This window comes from Coregonus lavaretus, assembly GCF_964263955.1.
Source record: "Coregonus lavaretus genome assembly, chromosome: 7".
In the NCBI taxonomy this organism is placed as follows: domain Eukaryota; kingdom Metazoa; phylum Chordata; class Actinopteri; order Salmoniformes; family Salmonidae; genus Coregonus; species Coregonus lavaretus.
The window spans coordinates 19,522,534-19,546,887 of record NC_139994.1 but is presented as its reverse complement, the minus strand read 5'-3'; the positions used below and the strand labels follow the sequence as shown (position 1 = coordinate 19,546,887).

The 24,354-nt window shown below is 44.0% G+C and overlaps 1 protein-coding gene across 1 annotated transcript in view; it reads right to left on the bottom strand.

The window, feature by feature from the left end:
* LOC311133052 (trafficking protein particle complex subunit 9-like) overlaps window positions 1-24,354 on the bottom strand; it is a 307,997-nt gene that overhangs the window by 194,010 nt on the left and 89,633 nt on the right. Inside the window, exon 18 of the mRNA XM_084166478.1 lies at window positions 6,098-6,250. Coding sequence (XP_084022604.1) covers window positions 6,098-6,250 — 153 coding nt within the window. The remainder of the gene's footprint in view (window positions 1-6,097; window positions 6,251-24,354) is intronic.

Genomic DNA, 24,354 nt, shown 5'->3' with positions numbered 1-24,354 from the left:
GTGCACATTTAGCCTATAGTCTGTTTTATAGAAATGTCATCATCGAATATTGTAAGAGCTTTCATTGTCTGCTTATATGCCCCCTTTATTTATCCTACGGTTCTGACTTGGTGTACTGGGAGAATACTAAGAATGGCCCATGTTCTGTATTCTGTCGCTGTACATTTCAAAAGTGCTGAACAAATAGTTATATTGACTACATCCGTCCTAGCTCGCTCATTAATGTCGTTCCCTTATGCCATAATTTGTACATCTCAATTGTCAGTAGAAACCACATTTGTTTAAGCAAGTTAGCCATATCAGCTATGTTTTTTTTTAAAGACAGTAAATGAGGCTGAATGAGCTGACAAGGCTCCGTTGATAGCCAGGTGTAGCAGTGAGAAGGATTCACTCCATGGTGCTGAAAAGAAAGCTCTGCTGTTGGGACAGCTTTATGTAGGCCCTAACAGTTTATGGGCACCGTTTGTCACCGTTATAGTGCAATTAATGTATTATTCAGTGTTGTGTTGTGGCTTTGCTGGCATGCATCCCCATTTTTTGGGGGGGAGAGTTTGCCCCACCAAGATTTACATGCTAAAATCGCCACTGGAAGTAGGACTAGTCTACCTGGCCTGTAGCAAATGTAGTCTAATAAATGTGCCCATTTGGTACAATTTCTGATTGTCTTAAGTAATCCTTCTACCCCCCCTCCCCATAAAAATATATATATATATATTTTGGGTGGTTGTCCCACTAGCTATCATAAGTTGAATGCACCAATTTGTAAGTCGCTCTGGATAAGAGCGTCTGCTGAATGACTTAAATGTAAAATGTTAACTCACCATCACTGTGGAGCTTCTCAAAGTAATCGAAGTCTGTTTTTACATCCATTGAGAATGACGATAGTTCTTCAACGCAGCGTATTTGAAAAATCTTTACAGCTCTCTCCCTTTCGATTACCACTCAGCATGAAAGGGGAAAAAATGGCATAATCTGATCTGGTGGAAAGTCATAAAATAGAGCTACCTGATTACTTCTTATCCCTTGCGCAAAAAAGCCTACAGCAGTGTCTGTCTGTCCAGAGCTCACTTGCGCTGGAAACTGTGGGCCCAGAATATTTTCTACAATGTTGCAAGTTTGCTAGCACGAGCTTTGCGCCAGACCAGTTAATACAATAGTTGATACAATGTTTCACGTTCGTAGCCAATGTGATTTAAAGGATATTTATTTTTATCAGGATATTTTCTACCTGCAGGCTGCAATGTTTTCATTTGTTGGCTTTATGTAGGTTATTTTTACATATTGGCAATGGCAATAGAAGTTACTTTTAGATTTCTATCATTTTCATTTAGATAGAATTTTGATTAACCACATGACATTGATTTTGAGATATGAAGACTTAATTAATTAAATTAAACTGTTTCACGACAATCGGCATATGAAAATCATAACTGGCACGCAGATCAGTAGAAATGGTACGATAACTTGGCACTCCAAATGGAAATGTTTGCCGACCGCTGGTGATCTCTGGCGCCCTCTTTAGTAATTTGTGAGTCTTAACAAGCTCAGTAGCCCACATATAGTTGATTTTATTCAAACATAGGGTGTGGAGAAACACATGTTTTAAAATGTCGACCAATCGATTGGTTCAAAGAACAGATGACTCTCGGTCGACTAAGATTTTTTTTTTGTCGGGGACAGCCCTAGACTACATACACTGAGTGTACAAACATGCTCTTTCCATGACATAGACTGAGCAAGTGAATCCAGGTGAAAGCTATGATCCCTTGTTGATGTCACTTGTTAAATCCATTTCAATCAGTGTAGATGAAGGGGAGGAAGATTAAATAATGACTTTTAAGACAAAATATTTAAGTGCCTTTGAACGGGGTATGGTAGTATGTGCCAGGCGCACAGATTTGAGTGTGTCAAGAAATGCAACGCTGCTGGGTTTTTCACGTTCAACAGTTTCCTGTGTGTATCAAGAATAGTTCACCACCCAAAGGACATCCAGCCAACTTGACACAACTATGGGAAGCATTGGCGTAAACATGGGCCAGCATCCCTGTGGAACGCTTGACACCTTGTAGAGTCCATGCACGGATAAAGTGAGGCTGTTTTGATGGCAAAAGGGGGTGCAACTCAATATTAGGCGTTCCTAATTTTTTTGTACACTCAGTGTATATCAAGGTTTGGAACAGTGAGGGGTGGGGGAGAATAATAATTTTCTCCGGTAAAAGATTACGTTTAAGTAACACTTTAGGAAATGTAGCTGGCTACATTCTTTCTTTCTATGAGAAACATTAGAAATATGATGGCCATACATCGTTTTCTCAAAAAAGACATTGCTTTTTCATTGTAAGATCATTTACTTGTGTGGCTGCCAGCCAAATAGCGTTGCACTTCTGTTGTTATCTGATAAAAATTAAGCTATTTTCTGCCGAATGTGTTGCACTAATGTATTTTCTGTGAAAGAAAACTATAGTTGCACGTCTCTGATTACTCTATTGAAGCAAAAAAACACTTGACTTTCAATATAAAACGTGACCCCTGTCAATACACACCTGGCCTCACCTGCTCCCCCTTTCTCCTGTTGTGCTATTTACAAACAAACACGTGACTGGCTCAACTGTTCTGGGGAACAGTATTGAAAAACTTCAAAGAAATTGTTTAAACGGTATTGAAAAACCATCCCGTGGCTATTTCCAAATACGGTAATATGGTATATACACAGTATACAAGCCTAGTCGGTTTATCTGCAAATCAGTTCCATACACCGATCTCAAACCTCAAACAGTTCAAGGAATTATTTTAAGTGCATTTTATAGTATGACAATCAGATGAAAAAATGTCACTCTCATATGAGCCGATGGACAGACACACAAAATATATCCTATCAATGCAGACAGAGGGGGAAAGCAGGAGGGAGAGAGAACATTAAGATAAGAATTCTTCAGACACACTATGCATGCCGCGAGCTGCCATTTATTCTCCTAGAAAGAGGGGGGTAGGTAGAGGGAGTGGGAAAGAAAGAGAGAGAGGGAGAGGGAGAGAGAGATATGGAGAGAGAGGGAGAGAGACGGAGGGAGGGAGAGATACGCTAGCGGTTGATGCTTATCGCCAAACTGAACGAGCAGCTCACAGGTGAAGGATCTATTCAATTCCCTCACAGGGCCAAGGGCCTACTTTATACATGCACTTTCAGGCTGGCTGGGGTAAGTAAATGGAAACAGCATTGAATGCCTCAAAACTACACTGCTCAAAAAAATAAAGGGAACACTTAAACAACACAATGTAACTCCAAGTCAATCACACTTCTGTGAAATCAAACTGTCCACTTAGGAAGCAACACTGATTGACAATACATTTCACATGCTGTTGTGCAAATGGAATAGACAACAGGTGGAAATTATAGGCAATTAGCAAGACACCCCCAATAAAGGACTGGTTTTGCAGGTGGTGACCACAGACCACTTCTCAGTTCCTATGCTTCCTGGCTGATGTTTTGGTCACTTTTGAATGCTGGCGGTGCTTTCACTCTAGTGGTAGCATGAGACGGAGTCTACAACCCACACAAGTGGCTCAGGTAGTGCAGCTCATCCAGGATGGCACATCAATGCGAGCTGTGGCAAGAAGGTTTGCTGTGTCTGTCAGCGTAGTGTCCAGAGAATGGAGGCGCTACCAGGAGACAGGCCAGTACATCAGGAGACGTGGAGGAGGCCGTAGGAGGGCAACAACCCAGCAGCAGGACTGCTACCTCCGCCTTTGTGCAAGGAGGAGCAGGAGGAGCACTGCCAGAGCCCTGCAAAATGACCTCCAGCAGGCCACAAATGTGCATGTGTCTGCTCAAACGGTCAGAAACAGACTCCATGAGGGTGGTATGAGGGCCCGACGTCCACAGGTGGGGGTTGTGCTTACAGCCCAACACCGTGCAGGACGTTTGGCATTTGCCAGAGAACACCAAGATTGGCAAATTCGCCACTGGCGCCCTGTGCTCTTCACAGATGAAAGCAGGTTCACACTGAGCACATGTGACAGACGTGACAGAGTCTGGAGACGCCGTGGAGAACGTTCTGCTGCCTGCAACATCCTCCAGCATGACCGGTTTGGCAGTGGGTCAGTCATGGTGTGGGGTGGCATTTCTTTGGGGGGCCGCACAGCCCTCCATGTGCTCGCCAGAGGTAGCCTGACTGCCATTAGGTACCGAGATGAGATCCTCAGACCCCTTGTGAGACCATATGCTGGTGCGGTTGTCCCTGGGTTCCTCCTAATGCAAGACAATGCTAGACCTCATGTGGCTGGAGTGTGTCAGCAGTTCCTGCAAGAGGAAGGCATTGATGCTATGGACCGCCTGTTCCCCAGATCTGAATCCAATTGAGCACATCTGGGACATCATGTCTCGCTCCATCCACCAACGCCACATTGCACCACAGACTGTCCAGGAGTTGGCGGATGCTTTAGTCCAGGTCTGGGAGGAGATCCCTCAGGAGACCATCCGCCACCTCATCAGGAGCATGCCCAGGCGTTGTAGGGAGGTCATACAGGCACGTGCAGGCCACACACACTACTGAGCCTCATTTTGACATGTTTTAAGGACATTGCATCAAAGTTGGATCAGCCTGTAGTGTGGTTTTCCACTTTAATTTTGAGGGTGACTCCAAATCCAGACCTCCATGGGTTGATAAATTTGATTTCCTTTGATAATTTGTATGCGATTTTGTTGTCAGCACATTCAACTATGTAAAGAAAAAAGTATTTAATAAGATTATATAATTCCTTCAGATCTAGGATGTGTTATTTTAGTGTTCCCTTAATTTTTTTGAGCAGTGTATTTCTGAGGTGTTATCACTTGAGGACGAAAGGAAGACTATATTTAGCCTATTACAGTGTATGTGGTCTTTCCCAAGAGACCCTGATATTTTCATGAAAAAAGTTGCCTTTACCTGGTTGTAACAGAGACCGTTTGGTTGTAATGTGGCTCAACAACAAAACCAGTGAATTACATTATTATAGCCAGAGAATTACGTCTTTAAGACGTATTATGCCACATTGTTCTTTCAATAGTTTGCAGTGAATTCAAATTCATTGCAATTCCAAACCTCATCAGGTATATTAGCATGCAGCACCCTGCCTGTCGAAGTGTCAACATTTCCAACTTTAATTAGTGAAGGTGCAATACTTTATCAACCCACAGCTCGGAGCACCACCGCCACTAAAATTAGCTAAACAATAATAACGCTAATAAGCCTCAGCAGTAACCGTATTAATACATTAATGAGAAATAATTACGTATTAGGACTTGGGAGTAGCAGGTAAGATCCGGCCAGTTCCAGCAGAACATACCGTCGGTCCAGAATGTCACCAACAAAATACACAAGGGTTTCAGGGGTTCGTTGTTTAAGGAAGCCCTGTTTGCCTTATCTCCTTCATTCAGGGGCCATGATTACTGCCACGCTAATTAAAACAATAAACAGTATCTGTTAAATAGCCTCATAACGATAGAGAGAGGCAGGGGCAGAGAGCGAGAGAGAGAGGCAGGCTGGAGACGCTGAGTTAAACATGTCAGTTCAGTTCCATTCTCCTCTGGTTTCTTCTCATGTATGCAGGAGCACATCACATAGGAGAAAGAGTACAGAGAGAGTGAGAGACAGAGAAAGGACATGAGAGGGAGGCAGAGAAATAAAGGTGAGAAGAGAGAGGGCTGAAGTCTGCTGTTTGCATGGTTACCTTTGTTGAATGTTTGATGAGTGAATTAACCTCAGTCTCAACACACCTCTCTGGAACACTCAGCTACTGGGTAGGGCAGTAAACAGAGACTCAACTTTGCATCCAGTACATGTTTAACCAGTGCTATGGGGTCATGGATCTGAGAACCCAATGCTTTCCAGAAAGGCAAAACCCCAAATAGACCAATAGAATTGTGCTATATTGGGAAAACCACTGTTTTTTAGTATTCTTTGGGGATGTGGTGGTGTTGGTAATCCATTAAACTGTCTGTTGTCCCCTGCCAAAAATAGTTTAGGTTCTATTGGTTTCAATTGACAATGTTGGTCACAGAGCGCCTGGGTGATTTTGTTTGGGAGACCTTTGCGGCTCGTCTGGAATTTAAACCACTCACCATCGTTGAGGTCCTGTAGCAGGTTCTCACCTCCAGAGAAGTCCAGTCTAACTTTGATGTTGACTGTGAGGGTGACAGACTGGCCTGGCTTCAGAGGCAGCTGAGACACAGCCTCCTCTAGGTCCCAGCTCAGGAACTCTCCAAACAACTTCTCTATAGGAAACAATACAACAAGACAATGAATAAAGTAGTGCACAGAGAAAACCTTCAGAGTTAGACTTTGTGGAAACAACAGGCAAAGAGAGAGAGAGAGAGAGAGAGAGCGAGATGTAATGAAGCATTATACTCTATAAATCTCAGGACAACCTCTCTGAGGTAGTCAATACTGATTTAAAGACAGGTAATAACAGTACACTGCTACCCTTCTCAACTAACGTCTAAACTGTCCAAACTTCACTACAGAAACAAAGACTGTTTGTTCTTAAAAGCGTAAAAGGGGAGAGTACTAGGGAACTTTCTACCAACACTTAGTGGACCACAACAAACATAATGTTCAGTTGTACACCGAAGCAAAAATGAATCAGAAAACATAATGCTGAGTAGGAACTTTCAAGTCAGATTCATCTGGAGTTTTATTGCTCTGTTAGCCAAGTCACCATCGAGACGAGAAGATTCATATTATTAGTTGCATATTATTGAGGGCATCCAATTCTGTGTGTGTGTGTGTGAGTGTGTGTCTGCCTACATCATCACAGTGTAAACCTGTTCATCTGATGTTTAGAGGCTAAAACTATTACACCCCTGGGTGAAAGGTTAATAGCTGCCGGTTGGTGGTTGGCAGGTCAGCTAACTATCATCACTCAACGATAGCATTGTATCTCTCCATGTGGGTGTTGTTGTGTAACTAAATAGGCTGATTTATGTTAAACCCTACAGCCACCTGAGCCTGACGGGTGAGTCAGATGCTGCCACTTGAACCAGACTGGATGGATGGAAGAAAAGAACAACAAATGAATGATACATCAGCTGAATAGCCCATGTGGCTTTGTCTTAAACAGGTGTGCTCTTCGGTGCACTGCAGCTCCCGCTGGGTTCAAAGCAACAGGCTGGTAATAAAGTGCTAACCAAAGCAGTCTCGCTTATTTTACTCTCACTTGTTCAATCTCCCCGTCTTTCACATCCTAGTTCTCTCTCGCTCTCTCTCACGCTCTCCCTCTGTTATAATTTCTTTATATACAGTACCAGTCAAAAGTTTGGACACACCAACTCATTCAAGTTTTTATTTTATTTTAACTATTTTCTACATTGTAGAATAATAGTGAAGACATCAAAACTATGAAATAACACATATGGAATCATGTAGTAACCAAAAACAAATCAAAACATATGTTATATTTGAGATTCATCAAATAGCCACCCTTTGCCTTCATGACAGCTTCATGAGGTAGTCACCTGGAATGCATTTCAATTAACAGGTGTGCCTTGTTAAAAGTTAATTTGTGGAATTTCTTTCCTTAATGTGTTTGAGCCAATCAGTTCTGTTGTGACAAGGTAGGGGGGTGTATACAGAAGATTTGGTAAAAAACCAACTCCATCTTATGGCAAGAACAGCTCAAATAAGCAAAGAGAAACGACAGTCCATCATTACTTTAAGACATGAAGGTCAGTCAATCCAGAACATTTCAAGAACTTTGAAAGTTTTTTCAAGTGCAGTCACAAAAACCATCAAGCACTATGATGAAACTGGCTCTCAGAGGACAGCCACAGGAAAGAAATACCCAGAGTTACCTCTGCTGCAGAGGATAAGGTGTGATTGTGCTTTGCTTGTGACACTGTCAGTGATTTATTTAGAATTCAAGGCACACTTAACCAGCATGGCTACCACAGCATTCTGCAGCGATACACCATCCCATCTGGTTTGCGCTTAGTGGGACTATCATTTGTTTTTCAACAGGACAATGACCCAAAACACACCTCCAGGCTGTGTAAGGGCTATTTGACCAAGGAGAATGATGGAGTGCTGCATCAGATGACCTGGTCTCCACAATCACCCGACCTCAACCCAATTGAGATGGTTTGCGATGAGTTGTACCGCAGAGTGAAGGAAAAGCAGCCAACAAGTGCTGTCGGAAAAGCATTCCAGGTGCAGCTGGTTGAGAGAATGTCAAGAGTGTGCAAAGCTGTCATCAAGGCAAAGGGTGCTACTTTGAAAAATATAATTTTTTTGGTTATTCCATATGTGTTTTTCATAGTTTTGATGTCCTATAGTGATGTCTTCACTATAATTCTACAATGTAGAAAATAGTACAATTAACGAAAAACCCTTGAATGAGTAGGTGTGTCCAAACTTTTGACTGGTACTGTGTGTATATATATATATATATATAAACTCAGCAAAAAAAAGAAACTCTTCAACTGCGTTTATTTTCAGCAAACTTAACATGTGTAAATATTTGTATGAACATAACAAGATTCAACAACTGAGACATAAACTGAACAAGTTCCACAGACATGTGACTAACAGAAATTGAATAATGTGTCCCTGAACAAAGGGGGGGTCAAAATTAAAAGTAACAGTCAGAATATGGTGTGGCCACCAGCTGCATTAAGTACTGCAGTGCATCTCCTCCTCATGGACTGCACCAGATTTGCCAGTTCTTGCTGGCAAATCACCAAGGCACCTGCAAGTTCCCAGACATTTCTGGGGGGAATGGCCCTAGCCTCACCCTCCAATCCAACAGGTCCCAGACGTGATCAATGGGATTGAGATCCGGGCTCTTCGCTGGCCATGGCAGAACACTGACATTCCTGTCTTGCAGGAAATCACGCACAGAACGAGCAGTATGGCTGGTGGCATTGTCATGCTGGAGTGTCATGTCAGGATGAGCCTGAAGGAAGGGTACCACGAGGGAGGAGGATGTCTTCCCTGTAACGCACAGCATTGAGATTGCCTGCAATGACAACAAGCTCAGTCCGATGATGCTGTGGCCCCAGACCATGACGGACCTTCCGCCTCCAAATCGATCCCACTCCAGAGTACAGGCCTCGGTGTAACGCGCATTCCTTCGACGATAAACACAAATCCGACCATCACCCCTGGTTAGACAAAACCGTGACTCGTCAGTGAAGAGCACTTTTTGCCAGTCCTGTCTGGTCCAGTGACGGTGGGTTTGTGCCCATAGGCGATGTTGTTGCCGGTAATGTCTGGTGAGGACCTGCCTTACAACAGGCCTACAAGCCCTCAGTCCAGCCTCTTTCAGCCTATTGTGGACAGTCTGAACACTGATGGAGGGATTGTGCGTTCCTGGTGTAACTCGGGCAGTTGTTGTTGCCATCCTGTACCTGTCTAGCAGGTGTGATGTTCGGATGGACCGATCCTGTGCAGGTGTTGTTACACGTGGTCTGCCGCAGCGAGGACGATCAGCTGTCTGTCCTATCTCCCTGTAGCGCTGTCTTAGGCGTCTCACAGTACGGACATTGCAATTTATTGCCCTGGCTTCATTTGCAGTCCTCATGCCTCCTTGCAGCATGCCTAAGGCACGTTCACGCAGATGAGCAGGGACCCTGGGCATCTTTCTTTTAGTGTTTTTCAGAGTCAGTAGAAAGGCCTCTTTAGTGTCCTAAGTTTTCATAACTGTGACATGAATTGCCTACCCTCTGTAAGCTGTTAGTGTCTTAACGACCGTTCCACAGGTGCATGTTCATTAATTGTTTATGGTTAATTGTACAAGCATGGGAAAGTGTAAACCCTTTACAATGAAGATCTGTGAAGTTATTTGGAATTTTACTAATTATCTTTGAAAGACAGGGTCCTAAAAAAGGAACCTTTCTTTTTTTGCTGAGTTTATATGTCAATTTTGCTGAGGTGATTAATGAAAAAATCTTGAAATTACAAAATCATGCCAGGTTAGTAGTATGAATGGGTTAGGGAATGGCCACCCAGACTATTTACATTGACCTGGATGGCAGGAAGTACTGGGCTGTACGCACTACTCTCTGTAGTGCCTTGCGGTCGGAGGCTGAGTAGTTGCCATACCAGGCAGTGATGTAGCTGTAGAACTTTTTGAGGATCTGAGGACCCATGCCAAATCTTTTCAGTCTCTTGGGGGAGAATATAGGCTTTGTCGTGCCCTCTTCACGACTGTCTTGGTGTGTTTGGACCATGATAGTTTGTTGGTGATGTGGAACTTGAAGCTCTCAACCTGCTCCACTCCAGCCCCGTCGATGAGAATGGGGGCATGCCCGGTCCTCTTTTTCCTGTAGTCCACAATCATGTCCTTTGTCTTGATCACGTTGAGGGAGAGGTTGTTGTCCTGGCACCACACGGCTAGGTCTCTGACCTCCTCCCTACAGGCTGTCTCATCGTTGTCGATGATCAGGCCTACCACTGTTGTGTCGTTGGCAAACTTAATGATGGTGGTGGAGTCGTGCCTGGCCATGCAGTCATGGGTGAACAGGGAGTACTGGAGGGGACTGAGCACGCACCCCTGAGGGGCCCCCGTGTTGAGGATCAGAGTGGCATATGTGTTGTTACCTACCCTTACCACCTGGGGGTGGACAGGTTGAAAATGTCAGTGAAGACACTTGCCAGTTGGTCAGCGCATGCTCTGAGTACATGGCCTGGTAATCCGTCTGGCCCTGCGGCCTTGTGAATATTGACCTGTTTAATGTTCTTACTCACATCGGCTACGGAGAGCGTGATCACACAGTCGTCCGGAACAGCTGATGCTCTCATGCATGCTTCAGTGTTGCTTGCCTCGAAGCGAGCATAGAAGTAATTTAGCTCATCTGGTAGGCTCGTGTCACTGTGCAGCTCGCGGCTGTGCTTCCCTTTGTAGTCTGTAATAGTTTGCAAGACCTGCCACATCCGACAAGCGTCGGACCCGGTGTAGTACGATTCAATCTTAGTCCTGTATTGACACTTTGCCTGTTTGATGGTTTGTCGGAGGGCAAAGCGGGATTTCTTATAAGCGTCCGAGTTAGAGTCCCGCTCCTTGAAAGCGGCAGCTCTCCCCTTTAGCTCAGTGCGGATGTTGCCTGTAATCCATGGCTTCTGGTTGGGGTATATAATGTTTGTGTCATCATCGCAAATCAACTGCATTATACTTAAACACTTCAACTTCAACCAGTAAAATGGCTCTTTGGCTAGTTTTTGCTACAGCCTATTTCAATGAGTGTTAGCATTCTAGCTAACAACTACTGCATCCAAGATAGTTATTTTGCAAAGATCACAACCAAATATAATCTTAGCGACTGTTCAAGCAAGAATCAAAACATAATTGTAAGCGTATGAGAACCCCAAAAAGTTATTTTGTTTAGAAGTAATAAAGATGTAATGTTGAATGGGCGCAGATGGCGATGGCTTTCTTACTGCCGCCAAGAGTCGGCAGTAAGAAAGTGTGTCATGTACTGGAAAAGGGTCTATAGACAGGCTAGAAATGTTTTAACAATTATATTTTTTGGGTGAAGCTTGCATTCAATTGCCACTCCCTGTTGCACACAACAAACTTCTATTCCCCTTGTCACATGGGGATTCATGGCTGATTTAAGAAGAAATCATCAACCATGTTATGGTCAATCCTGTTACTTTATTTGGCACTTAATAGGTATATATAGTCTTTTTTTTTTTTTCTCTCTTGAGATGGGAAAACATGTTTTTTATGAATTTGATCATGTGCTCTTTATGACAATGTTAAAATGAAGTGAAATCAAAAGTTATTTTTTAACCAAGTTACCCTTCTCAAAAGGCACCGAATTGGTGGAACGACCCATTTATGTTACCTGGGTGTGAGGTCAGAGGCCCATCAGGGGCCCATTTTGGCTCTTAGATGAGAATGAAAGATGCATGAATGTACTGTAGGTACAGTTGCTCTCTGACCCTGTCATACCACATCAGCAATATTACATCTAGCCTTAGATGTTTTATCCAGGCCTTAGATCTGCAGGCACTGAGGCCTCACATATACATGGAGGAAGTAGCCTCTGAGCAATCTGATGATCTGACATTCCATTAGCTTTACCTGGTACACTGAGCTTAGTATGTTTAGTGGAGGTGGTCATCAACATGCTACACATACATAAGACTGCAGGGCGAACACTTCCAAGAGCTCTGCTAAATTCTGCACATTTTCCAGACTACTTCCCAAATGGCACCCGATAATCTATATAGTGCACTACTTTTGACCACTTTTGTAGGGAATACGGTGCCCTCTGGGATACAACCTAAGCAGAGACAGATACACTCATTGGAGGAAAACAAACAGAACCTCCAAAGCTATAAATGTACCGTAGCAAATTTACAGTGGATTAGTATTTTTGACGGGTGCAAAAGTTGATGTGAGAATCTCTGTGGCTGAAATCCCTGTGAATGACGAGGACCTAATAGCTCAAAATGGATGTACTTTAGCAATGGGCATGTAGGTATCATCAAATATAAATGGCGGATTATTTTACTGAACACGGACATGGGCAGGCTGGGTGTCATACTAAAAAAATTGAGTTTGTGTAGAATCTCTGGAGTAAGTGGAATTATTGTGTAATCCTAACACACATAATTCATTAGATTTGTTATTGCCAAACATCCATGTTTTGGAGATGAAACAAACTACTCTGCAGGTACAAGAGTGAGAAAGGTAAGTGCACTAGACTAGACCATTAGAGCCTAGAAAGGTACACTATATATACAAAAGTATGTGGACACCCTTCAAATTAGTGGATTTGGCTATTTCAGCTAGACCCGAGCACACAGCCATGCAATCTCCATAGACAAACATTGGCAGTAGAATGGCCTTACTGAAGAGCTCAGTGACTTTCAACATGGCACACGTCATAGGATGCCACCTTTCCAACAAGTCAGTTCGGCAAATATCTGCCCTGCTAGAGCTGCCCTGGTCAACTGTAAGTGATGTTATTGTAAAGTGGCCACACAAGCTCACAGAACGTGACCGGCACGTGCTGAAGCACGCATAAATCGTCTGTCCTCGGCTGCAACACTCACTACCGAGTTCCAAACTGCCTCTGGAAGCAACGTCAGCACAAGAACTGTTCGTCGGGAGCTTCATGAAATGGGTTTCCATGGCCAAGCAGCCGCACACAAGCCTAAGATCCCCATGCGCAATGCCAAGCGTTGGCTGGAGTGGTGTAAAGCTCTGGAGCAGTAGAAACGTGTTCTCTGGAGTGATGAATCACGCTTCACCATCTGGCAGTCCGACGGACAAATCTGGGTTTGACGATGCCAGGAGAACGCTACCTGCCCCAATGCATAGTGCCAACTGTAAAGTTGGGTGGAGGAGGAATAATGGTCTGGGGCTGTTTTTCATGGTTCAGGCTAGGCCCCTTACTTCCAGTGAAGAAAATCTTAACGCTACAGCATACAATGACATTCTAGATGAGTCCGTGCTTCCAACTGGAAGTAAGTCCTTGCAGCAATGTTCCAACATCGAGTGGAAAGCCTTCCCAGATGAGTGGACGCTATTATAGCAGCAAAGGGGGGACCAACTCCATATTAATGCCCATGATTTTGGAATGAGATGTCAGACAAGCAGGTGTCCACATACTTTTGGTCATGTAGTGTACATACATCCCATGAAATCACAATGCACTTCAGTGACACACTGTTAGACACGTAGGACACTTCTGATCCCCAAAAAGGTGACATGGTAGGGGGGCCATGATATATAGATTGTGTTAATGACACAGAGCCTGAAATATTCATACAAGTAGAGACTCCACTGGGTAAATTGAGAGAGAGAGAGAGAGAGAGACACCAACTTCAGCAGAGAGAGATGGATAGAGAGAAGAAGAGATTAATAGAGAGAAGGGGAATGAAAGATGGCTAAAGAGAAAGCGATGGAGAGAGAGAAAGAGATTCATTTCCCCATGTTGACACCACACTGCCTTATTCAACAGGTAGCCTAGCCAGCGAGCGTTGGAACTAGCGATGTTAGCCCTGCTATTATCATCAGCACAAAAAGAGCATGCCTCAAAGTAATGACAGACACAATCACGCTATTCATCGACGGCTGGGCTGGGAGATCCCTCTGTCTGTTTGAAGTAATAAACAGGGCTGTTTCTACCCCAAAAAGAATAAATACATGTAAACTGTAGACCACAGCAGATAATCATCAGAGAAAACATTAAACAAGCTCCATTTAAATAGCTAGCTTCCCAAACGCTTTAGTTTCTTTAGTCTGACTCTCTCTCTCTTTTCTATCCCTTTATCTATGGCTGTCTGTGACATCTGAGATACAGACATCATCATTTCTCTATCAAGCTAACACAGAGAGAGCATGCAGAGTTCAGTCTAACATCCACTTGAATGAGCGCGTCTAAGAGTGAAACAATATCTAACTGTAGAGAACCACAAACATAGCAGTCGTGAAAAGATTTGGCAAAAGTTCTAGGGGTCTTACTACAGAAGAGCAGAGCTAGTGAACCCTCAACACCCTGTGGGTGAGGAACAGAAAAAGCATTGGTTTCATCCATGATGAATCGATTAGTGATCTGCCTTTCATACTGACAGCCCTTCTTCCATCACTGTCACTGTAGCTCTGAGCTGCCACAGGTCTAACACACACTTTCACTCCAGCTGGTCCATGTCCTACACACAGCTGCCCCAGGTCTTATACTGTCTGTCTGTAAGACATGTTGCAGGAGAGGAGATCCGTAGAATCAGAGTCCAGTGACTTCTAATTAATACACACTCCATTAGGCTATATATAGCCTGCCAGTATACCACTGAAATCTGTTTAGTCCAAGAAGGCAAAGACTGAACCCTGTTCACACTGTCTCTACTTCCCTCTGTGGACAGAAAGTGGGACTGCAACTCCTCAATAAGTTCCTCCCTGAACCACTTTTCTCTCTCATATTAGTTGGCTGGTGAGGCCATACTGTACACAGGCAGAAATAATAATGTTGTTTGCTTTTCCACAGATGCTTCATCCCTATTGTGAAGAACTGATGCCATTTTTTCTTAATTCACTTCTCATAGTGAATACTGAGAATGGAGTCAGGGAGGGAGGGGAGGGAGGGGAGGGAGAGGAGGGGAGGGAGGCACACTGGGAGCGAAGGCAAACCCAGACGCCCTGTAGAGGAGCAGAGGACAGAGTTGCCAGGACAACTAGCAGTATATGATGAGGTAGGTCCACTAGAGAGAACACCACCAGGACTGGTCTGTCTGTCTGTTCTGGTGACCCCTTTAACACAGAAACCCTGTGATCTGCCTCAGACAATAACGATGGGAGCAGAGAACGAACGTATGCACGCACGCAAACGCACACCATCTGCTTGTTCTGGAGTGTCATCTGGCATCTCTATGGAAAAAAACACTTCAGCGTCCTTCATCTACCTGGAGACAGAGGTTCTGCCTGGGGAAGCAGCCCTACAGCCCTAACAGAGACAGCTAGCTAGAGACACACCGTACTGTATGACCACACACACAATGTACGGCCATAGTCCGATCTTGGGAGAAAACATTGCTGACAAAACAAAATATTTTTATATTTTTTCTCAGTGTGTCAGTCCGTTGGGTAGTTTGGTCCATGAGAAGGAGAGAGAACTATCATGATTGGGATAGCAGAGAAGACTGAGTGGATACATCAATACAGGAAATACACCAGGTAGCAACAGAGTCAGTCTGACTGGTAGCAATGATTTATTTACTAGGACAGGGAGAGGTAGCATGAGGACACCATAGTCACACAAGAATGCTTGAATAACAGGCCTACTTCAACAAGTGATTAATCTTACAATAAAACAATTACTGATACTGGTTATGTGAATCAGTTTGAACAAGATTTAATCCCTCTTTTAGTAGGACCTTGAGAATAACGGTCCTCTGTAGCTCAGTTGGTAGAGAATGGCTCTTGCTACGGCAGGATAGTGGGTTTGATTCCCGGGACCCCCCAATACAAAGATGTATGCACGCATGGCTGTAAGTCACCTTGGATAAAAGTGTATGCTAAATGGCATATATTAATACTATGATTATAATTTTTAAAATAAACAGAAAACGAATACGGTTTGCACCAAATGTGCAGTGTGCTTTAGTTTAGATGGCAACACTCAAACCAGAACTTCAAGCCCATAGAGAGATGATTAAATCTTTGATTTATCTCCATGTTTAAACCACTCTGCTTGTGCCATAATAATACTATACAGTTGTTCCAACTGCAATTGGGACACAATGGCTGCCAACAAGTGAGAATTGAGTGGGCTCTCACTAAAAGGCTTTTGTAGTACGATCCATGGCACTGCTGCGCAATTAACAGGCCTGATTACATCATGTAGAGCTCCATGCGGTGTTCTCACTCTGAGGCTACAGCGTGGGGTTTTGGCTGAGCTGCTGTGGGTAGCAGCCTGTGTGTGTGTGTGTGTGTGTGTCAAATCAAAGTTTATTGGTCACGTACACAGATTTGCAGATGTTATCGCAGGTGCAGTGAAATGCTTGTGTTTCTAGCTCCAACAGTTCAGTAATACCTAGCAATAAAATAAAATTAAACGATACACACAATCCAGAAGAAAACAAAAAAATAAGTTATATAGTTTGAGCCTTTACTAGAATACAGTATACACATATAAAGTTGGTGCAAAATTATGTAAACATTATTAAAGTAACTAGTGTTCAATGACTATGTACATAGGGCAGTAGTCTCTAAGGTGCAAGGTAGAATACCGGGTGGTAGCCGGCTAGTAACCGTGACTATGGTTCAGGGCGGTGGCCTATAGTTCAGTCTGATGGCCTGAAGATAGAAGCAGTTTCTCAGCCTCTCGGTTCCAGCTTTGATGCACCTGTACTGTCTCCACCTTCTAGATGGGGGCGGGGTGAACAAGCCGTGGCTCGGGTGGCTGAGGTCCTTGATGATCTTCTTGGCCTTCCTGTGACACTGGGTGCTGTAGATGTCCTAGAGGGCAGGCAGTGTGCCCACGGTGATGCGTTAAGCTGACCGTACCACCCTCTGGAGAGCCCAGCGGTTGCGGACCGTGCAATTGCCGTACCAGGCAGTGATACAGCCTGATAGGATGCTCTCCATGGTGTGTCTGTAGAATTTCGTGAGGGCCAAGATGAATTTCTTCAGCCTCCTGAGGTTGAAGAGACGCTGTTGTGCCTTCTTCACCACGCTGCCTGTGTGAAGGGACCATTTCAGGTTGTCAGTGATGTGCACGCCGTGGAACTTGAAGCTTTTGACCCTCTCCACTACAGCCCGGTCGATGTGGATTGGGGTGTGCTCTCTTTGCTGTCTCTTGTAGTCCAGGATTAGCTCCTTCATTTTGTTGACATTGAGGGAGGTTATTTTCCTGGCACCACTCAGCCAGGGCTCTCATCTCCTCCCTGTAGGTTGTCTCATCATGGTTGGTAATCAGGCCTACCACTGTTGCGTCGTCAGCAAACTTGATGATTGAGTTGGAGACATGCGTGGCCACGCAGTAGTCATGGGTGAACAGGAGGGGGCTGAGCACGGACCCATGTGGCGCCCCCATGTTGAGGATTAGCGTGGTGGAGGTGTTATTGCCTCCCTTCACCACTTGGGGTCCAGTACCCAGTTGCATAGGGAGGGGTTCGGGGGGGGGGGGGGGGGGTGTTCCTTGTTGGACATAAAAGACTGTAAAAACACCAGGAAATCAGCTCCAAGTGATTTTAATGTAAGAAATATACTTTCCCAAGTATTCCCACGCATAATGTAAGCAAGGTTAGAAATGATGAAGTTTTAGTCAAAGATTATATCTGTTTGGGCTTTTGCAGTGAATTTGCAATTTGACCATCTGCTCAAGAAAAAAAAATTGCCCAGCGGCTGGATCTAGTTGATGATCCCTGGTCTAGGGTGTCGGGTAAGGTGGAGTGATATGGTCCTTAAATAGCCTCTCAAAGCACTTCATGATGACAGAAGTGAGTGCTATGGGGCGATAGTCATTTTGTTCAGTTACCTTTGCTTTCTTGGTTCCAGGAACAATGGTGGCCATGTTGAAGTAAGTGGGGACAGCAGACTGGGATATGGAGAGATTGAATATGTCCATAATCACTCCAGCCAGCTGGTCTGCACATGCTCTGAGGACGTGGTTTGGGGTGCCTTCTGGGCCGGCAGCCTTGCCAGGGTTAACACGTTTAATTGACTTAATCACGTTGGCCACTGAGACTGAGACCACACAGTCCTTGTGAGGGTCGTGGGCCCACGACGGCGTCACAATGTTGTTTTCCTCGAAGCGGGTGAAGAATGTGTTTAGCTTGTCCAGGAGAGAGTGTGTGTGTGTATTCTTTAGCATTTCAAAGGCGTTTTAACAGATACAGCTAAGAAGTAACGAAGAAAGGAACATGTTGAGAACCGTGTATAACGTACATGAAGCAGAATGAAGACATAGGCAGCAGCCACTCCCAGGCTAACACAACACTGTTACTACTAGTAGTGCTCAACGAAACCACTGCAATAGACTGAACAGGTGAAAATACACGCAGAAAGGGCATTGACCACCTCCAACCAAGCAGCCTCCAACAGCTAACACAAATTAGACAGATAAAAGTTAGTTATCTGCCGTTACAACCAGCCTGATGTGTCATTAAACACCTCCAAAGGTTTCCTAAATCAACCTCAGACCTCAGCTTAATTGGTTTTGGTACTTTCCTCTACATAATGAACCAGACGGTGTAGTACAGGATCAGACGCCGCCTGATCCTCTCTGTGTCGCTGCCTGGCAATGGACTAGAGGAGGGACAGTCATTAGTAACTCCTTCTAAAGATGTGGATCTGTGTCTCTGACGCAGCCAGATAATGGGTAAGTGGAAGACAGGAGGAGCATTTCATTTTCTTCTATCACTTAGTCGTGTCTTAACAAAGCGTATTTCTCCTCTGTGAATCTCTGTGATCTATACTGTTAGCAACGGTCATCGAAATTGTCAAAAACAATTATAATAAATGCAACAGTCGGACAATGGATGAATATACTCCAAACTTTTTGAATTGTTCTAACCTATCAGATATTGACTTAATTAGAGCACATAACAGTTCAGGGATTTTGGTGGGAATTCAGGTATTCAATTTATTGTCAAATTCCACCTTTTTATTTCTAGCATGCACTCATACACTATATGCTCATTGAACATCTCATTCCAAAATCATGGGCATTAATATGGAATTGGTCCCCCTTTGCTGCTATAACAGCCTCCACTCTTCTGGGAAGGCTTTCCACTAGATGTTGGAACATTGCTGCAGGGACTTGCTGCCATTCAGCCACAAGAGCATTAGTGAGGTCAGGCACTGATGTTGCGCGATTAGGCCTAGCTCGCAGTTGGCATTCCAATTCATCCCAAAGGTGCTCGATGGTGTTGAGGTCAGGGCTCTACGCAGGCCAGTCAAGATATTCCACATCAATCTCGACAAACCATTTCTGTATGGACCTTGCTTTGTGCAGAGGGGGCATTGTCATGCAGAAACAGGAGTGCCTTCCCCAAACTGTTGCCAAAATGTTGGAAGCACAGAATTGTCTAGAATGTCATTGTATGCTGTAGCATTAAGATTTCCCTTCACTGGAACTAAGCAGCCTAGCCCGAACCATGAAAAACAGCCCCAGACCATTATTCCTCCTCCACCAAACTTTACAGTTGGCACTACGCATTCAAGCAGGTAGCGTTCTCCTGGATCTGCCAAACCCAGATTTGTCTGTCGGACTGCCAGATGGTGAAGCGTGATTCATCACTCCAGAGAACGCGTTTCCACTGCTCCAGAGTCCAATTGTGGCGAGCATAACACCACTCCAGCCGACGCTGGGCATTGATTGCGCATGGTGATCTTAGGCTTGACTGCAGCTGCTCGGCCATGGAAACCCATTTCATGAAGCTCCCGTCGAACAGTTAATTTGGTGACGTTGCTTCCAGAGGCAGTTTGGAACTCGATAGTGAGTGTTGCAACCATGGACAGACGATTTTTACGCGATACACGCTTCAGCACTCGGCGGTCCCGTTCTGGTGTGGCCTACTACATTCATTTTCACAAGTTGCTTTCATTTTAGTGCATCTAATTTGTAAAACGTTTCAACTGTATTAAATGATTCCACAAAAAATGAACACCTACCAACTTAAAATGATCTTTCTTCTCTTTCTTGTGTTGTAAGTGTTGAGATGGTGTGTTAAATCCTAGACGAAGCTTTAGCGTTCTTATACACTGCATTTGGAAAGTATTCAGACCCCTTGACTTTTTCCACATTTTATTACGTTACAGCCTTATTCTAATGGATTATTTTTGTCATTATGGAGTATTGTCTGTAGATTGATGAGGATTTTAATTTATTTAATCAATTTTAGAATAAGGCTGTAACTTAACAAATTTGTGCAACAAGTCAAGGGGTCTGAATACTTTGCGAATGCACTGTAGATTCAACGGTAAGACAATATATTCATTCCATTGAGCCCATTTCAGCCATTACCGGGGTGTGTTTGACAGGTCATTACAAACATTTCCACAGTCGTAACGCTAACAGGACAAAACGACAAGCACAAGCAAGAATATGAAAGAGTCGCAAAAGTAAAATGAAAGCAATCAATCGAGATTTAAGTGAAGATTTTGCACCCCTCAAACACAGGAAATAGATGGCTGAAAAAGACAGATCCTCAGGTGGGCGGCGCATACGTGTTGCTAATAATATGACCCCAAATGAACCAGACAGAGACAGAGATGTCATTTTTTAAATCAGGGTCTGCACCCTTGTTCAGGTGAATTGTGTGAATAGGCGTATTCCTTACTGGATTTCTGACTGCATGACAATGCAGGCTGTTTTATAGGCACGAGCAGCACTCTCTCCTTTTACAGAACCAAAGAAATATGTTAACTATATATGTGTAAATCACAACACAAAATGTAGGAATACAGACACATTGTCAAGAGAAAATGTGTAAATGAATCGATGTGTGGGAGGAGAAAATGTGCAGCCTTATACTACAGTTTCTGTCTCAATCCATTCAAATAATTACACTAGACTTGCCTGCATTTCCTTTCCATTAGCAATGTCAACCGATTGAGTGTATTTTAACAGATATTTATAGTGCTGATGCTCAGCCGCAAGCACCTTCACCACATCAGTAGCTCAAACGCTCAACACTAGACCATAATGGAATACATTTCATAACAGCACCAAACTAATAGAATAGAATCTCATAAATGCAATAATATAATCTAGTAGAATCTACAGTGCCTTCAGAAAGTATTCACACCCCTTGACTTTTTCCTAATTTTGTTGTGTTCCAGCCTGAATTTAAAATTGATTAAATTGAGATTATTTTGTCACTGGCTTACACACAAGGCACTAAAGAAATACTGCAAAAAATGTGGTGAAGCAATTAACTTTTTGTCCTGTATACAAAGTGTTATGTTTGGGGCAAATCCAATACAACACATTACTCTCTTCATATTTTCAAGCATAGTCGTGGCAGCATCATGTTATGGGTATGCTTGTAATCAATAAGGACTGGGGAGTTTTTCAGGATAAAAAATTGAACGGAATGGAGTTGAGCACAGGCACAATCCTAGAGGAAAACCTGGTTCAGCCTGCTTTTCACCAGACACTGGGAGATGAATTCACCTTTCAGCAGGACAATAACCTAAAACACAAGGCCGAATCTACACTACAGTTGCTTACCAAGAAGACAGTGAATGTTGCTGAGTGGCCGAGTAACAGTTTTGACTTAAATCTACTTGATTATCTATGTCAAAACTTGAAAATGGCTGTCCAGCAATTTTCAACAACCAACTTGAAAGAGCTAAAAAATATAATAATTGTACAATCCAGCTGTGCAAAGCTCTTAACAGACTTAACCAGAAAGACTAACAACTGTAATCTCTGCCAAAGGTGATTCTAAAGTGTTGACTCAGAGGGTTGTTTGAATTTTGTGTAGATCGTTGACAAAAAACAACAATCAAATCCATTTTAATCCCACCTTGTAACACAACAAAATGTGGAAAAAGTCAAGGGGTGTGAATACTTTCTGAAGGCACTGTATGGCCTCTTAAGGACCTTTTAGAATGCCTACATATGCTTTAGAAATCATTCAATATCAAATGTCATGTCAAGTGGGACTGCTCATCCCAACATCTCCAAGACATAAAACAATCCAATCCACCCGGACCGAAGTTAAGGAATCTCATCTAAATCAGATGAACTCTGTTCCTGCTGTATGCTTGATATCTGGCCAAACTTGCAAAGGAAACCTGTTCCAGGATCTGTGCCAAACTAAACCCCTCTATGGAAATAAACCACATAGCTTCTTAATGACTAGAAGTAATAAGAAAATGAGATGATGCTCCTTTTCTCCACTTACAGTACTCCAATTTTGGGCTGTGTCTGACATGGCACCCTATTCACTATATACTGGTCAACAGTAGTGCACTATATAGGGAATAGGGTGCCATTTGGGACACAGCCTCTGTCATTTCATCATATCCAGAGAGCTTCTGCTTCCAGAGAGAAAACACAATAAATCATCCCTTTAAAAGCCTTTTGGCTTTTCACCAAAGCTGACAAAGAAAGTGTAAAACATTCTTTCTAACGTTGATGTGCAGCTAGCAGTTCTGGACAACAGTGATTACGCTTTTAGCCTCCTCAACTAAGGCGTGAAACGTCGCAGAATGTTGCCTTCTAACAAATTGCCTTTTAAGAATATGTTATTACATTGAGAAGATAACTGGTGGGATCCCTTTGAAACCAATACATCAACACTACTTGTATAAGACTGGAGCCTACTTCATGCTGAGTTGTGTACTGAATACTCTTTCCGATTTTGTTTGAGAGAAGGGATTCTTTCTATGTGATTCATAAAGACAATGAAACACCTTAATAAGTTCAAGATAAGTTCACAGCCAGGACTTCAACTGAAAGCTGCTCTTCTCTGTGTCACGGAGGCTCTCCGCACTGCTAAAGCTAACTCTCTCTCCTCTGCTCTTGTCCTTCTAGACCTGTCTGCTGCCTTTGATACTGTGAACCATCAGATCCTCCTCTCAACCCTCTCCGAGCTCACTCTTGGATTGCGTCCTACCTGACCGGTCGCTCCTACCAAGTGGCGTGGCGAGAAGCTGTCTCCGCACCACGTGCTCTCAACACTGGTGTCCCCCAGGGCTCAGTTCTAGGCCCTCTCCTATTCTCGCTATACACCAAGTCACTTGGCTCTGTCATATCCTCACATGGTCTCTCCTATCATTGCTACGCAGACGACACACAACTAATCTTCTCCTTTCCCCCTTCTGATAACCAGGTGGCGAATCGCATCTCTGCATGTCTGGCAGACATATCAGTGTGGATGACGGATCACCACCTCAAGCTGAACCTTGGCAAGACGGAGCTGCTCTTCCTCCCGGGGGAACGACTGCCCGTTCCATGATCTCGCCATCACGGTTGACAACTCCGTTGTGTCCTCCTCCCAGAGTGCGAAGAGCCTTGGCGTGACCCTGGACATCACCCTGTCGTTCTCCGCTAACATCAAGGCGGTGACCTGATCCTGTAGGTTCATGCTCTACAACATTCGGAGAGTACGACCCTGCCTTACACAGGAAGCGGCACAGGTCCTAATCCAGGCACTTGTCATCTCCCGTCTGGATTACTGCAACTCGCTGTTGGCTGGGCTCCCTGCCTGTGCCATTAAACCCCTACAACTCATCCAGAATGCCGCAGCCCATCTGGTGTTCAACCTTCCCAAGTTCTCTCACGTCACCCCGCTCCTCCGCACACTTCACTGGCTTCCAGTTGAAGCTCGCATCTGCTACAAGACCATGGTGCTTGCCTACGGAGCTGTGAGGGGAACGGCACCTCCATACCTTCAGGCTCTGATCAGTCCCTACACCCAAACGAGGGCATTGCGTTCATCCACCTCTGGCCTGCTGGCTCCCCTACCTCTACGGAAGCACAGTTCCCGCTCAGCCCAGTCAAAACTGTTCGCTGCTCTGGCACCCCAATGGTGGAACAAGCTCCCTCACGACGCCAGGACAGCGGAGTCACTCACCACCTTCCGGAGACATTTGAAACCTCACCTCTTTAAGGATTACCTGGGATAGGATAAAGTAATCCTTCTACCCCCCCCCCAAAAAAAACAACAACAATATTGTAAAGTGGTTATCCCACTGGCTATAAGGTGAATGCACCAATTTGTAAGTCGCTAAATGACGTAAATGTAATGTAAATGTAAAATGTGAGGACTGTACTGTATTGTTAAAATCAAACTCAAACAATAGCAGAGGACTCTCTCCCTATAAGGAGACAGATTGTTTCCTACAGCCCTATTTAAACTAGTGTATCCATGATATAAGAATTAAAAACACAGGAGTGGTAGTATAATCATGCAGTCA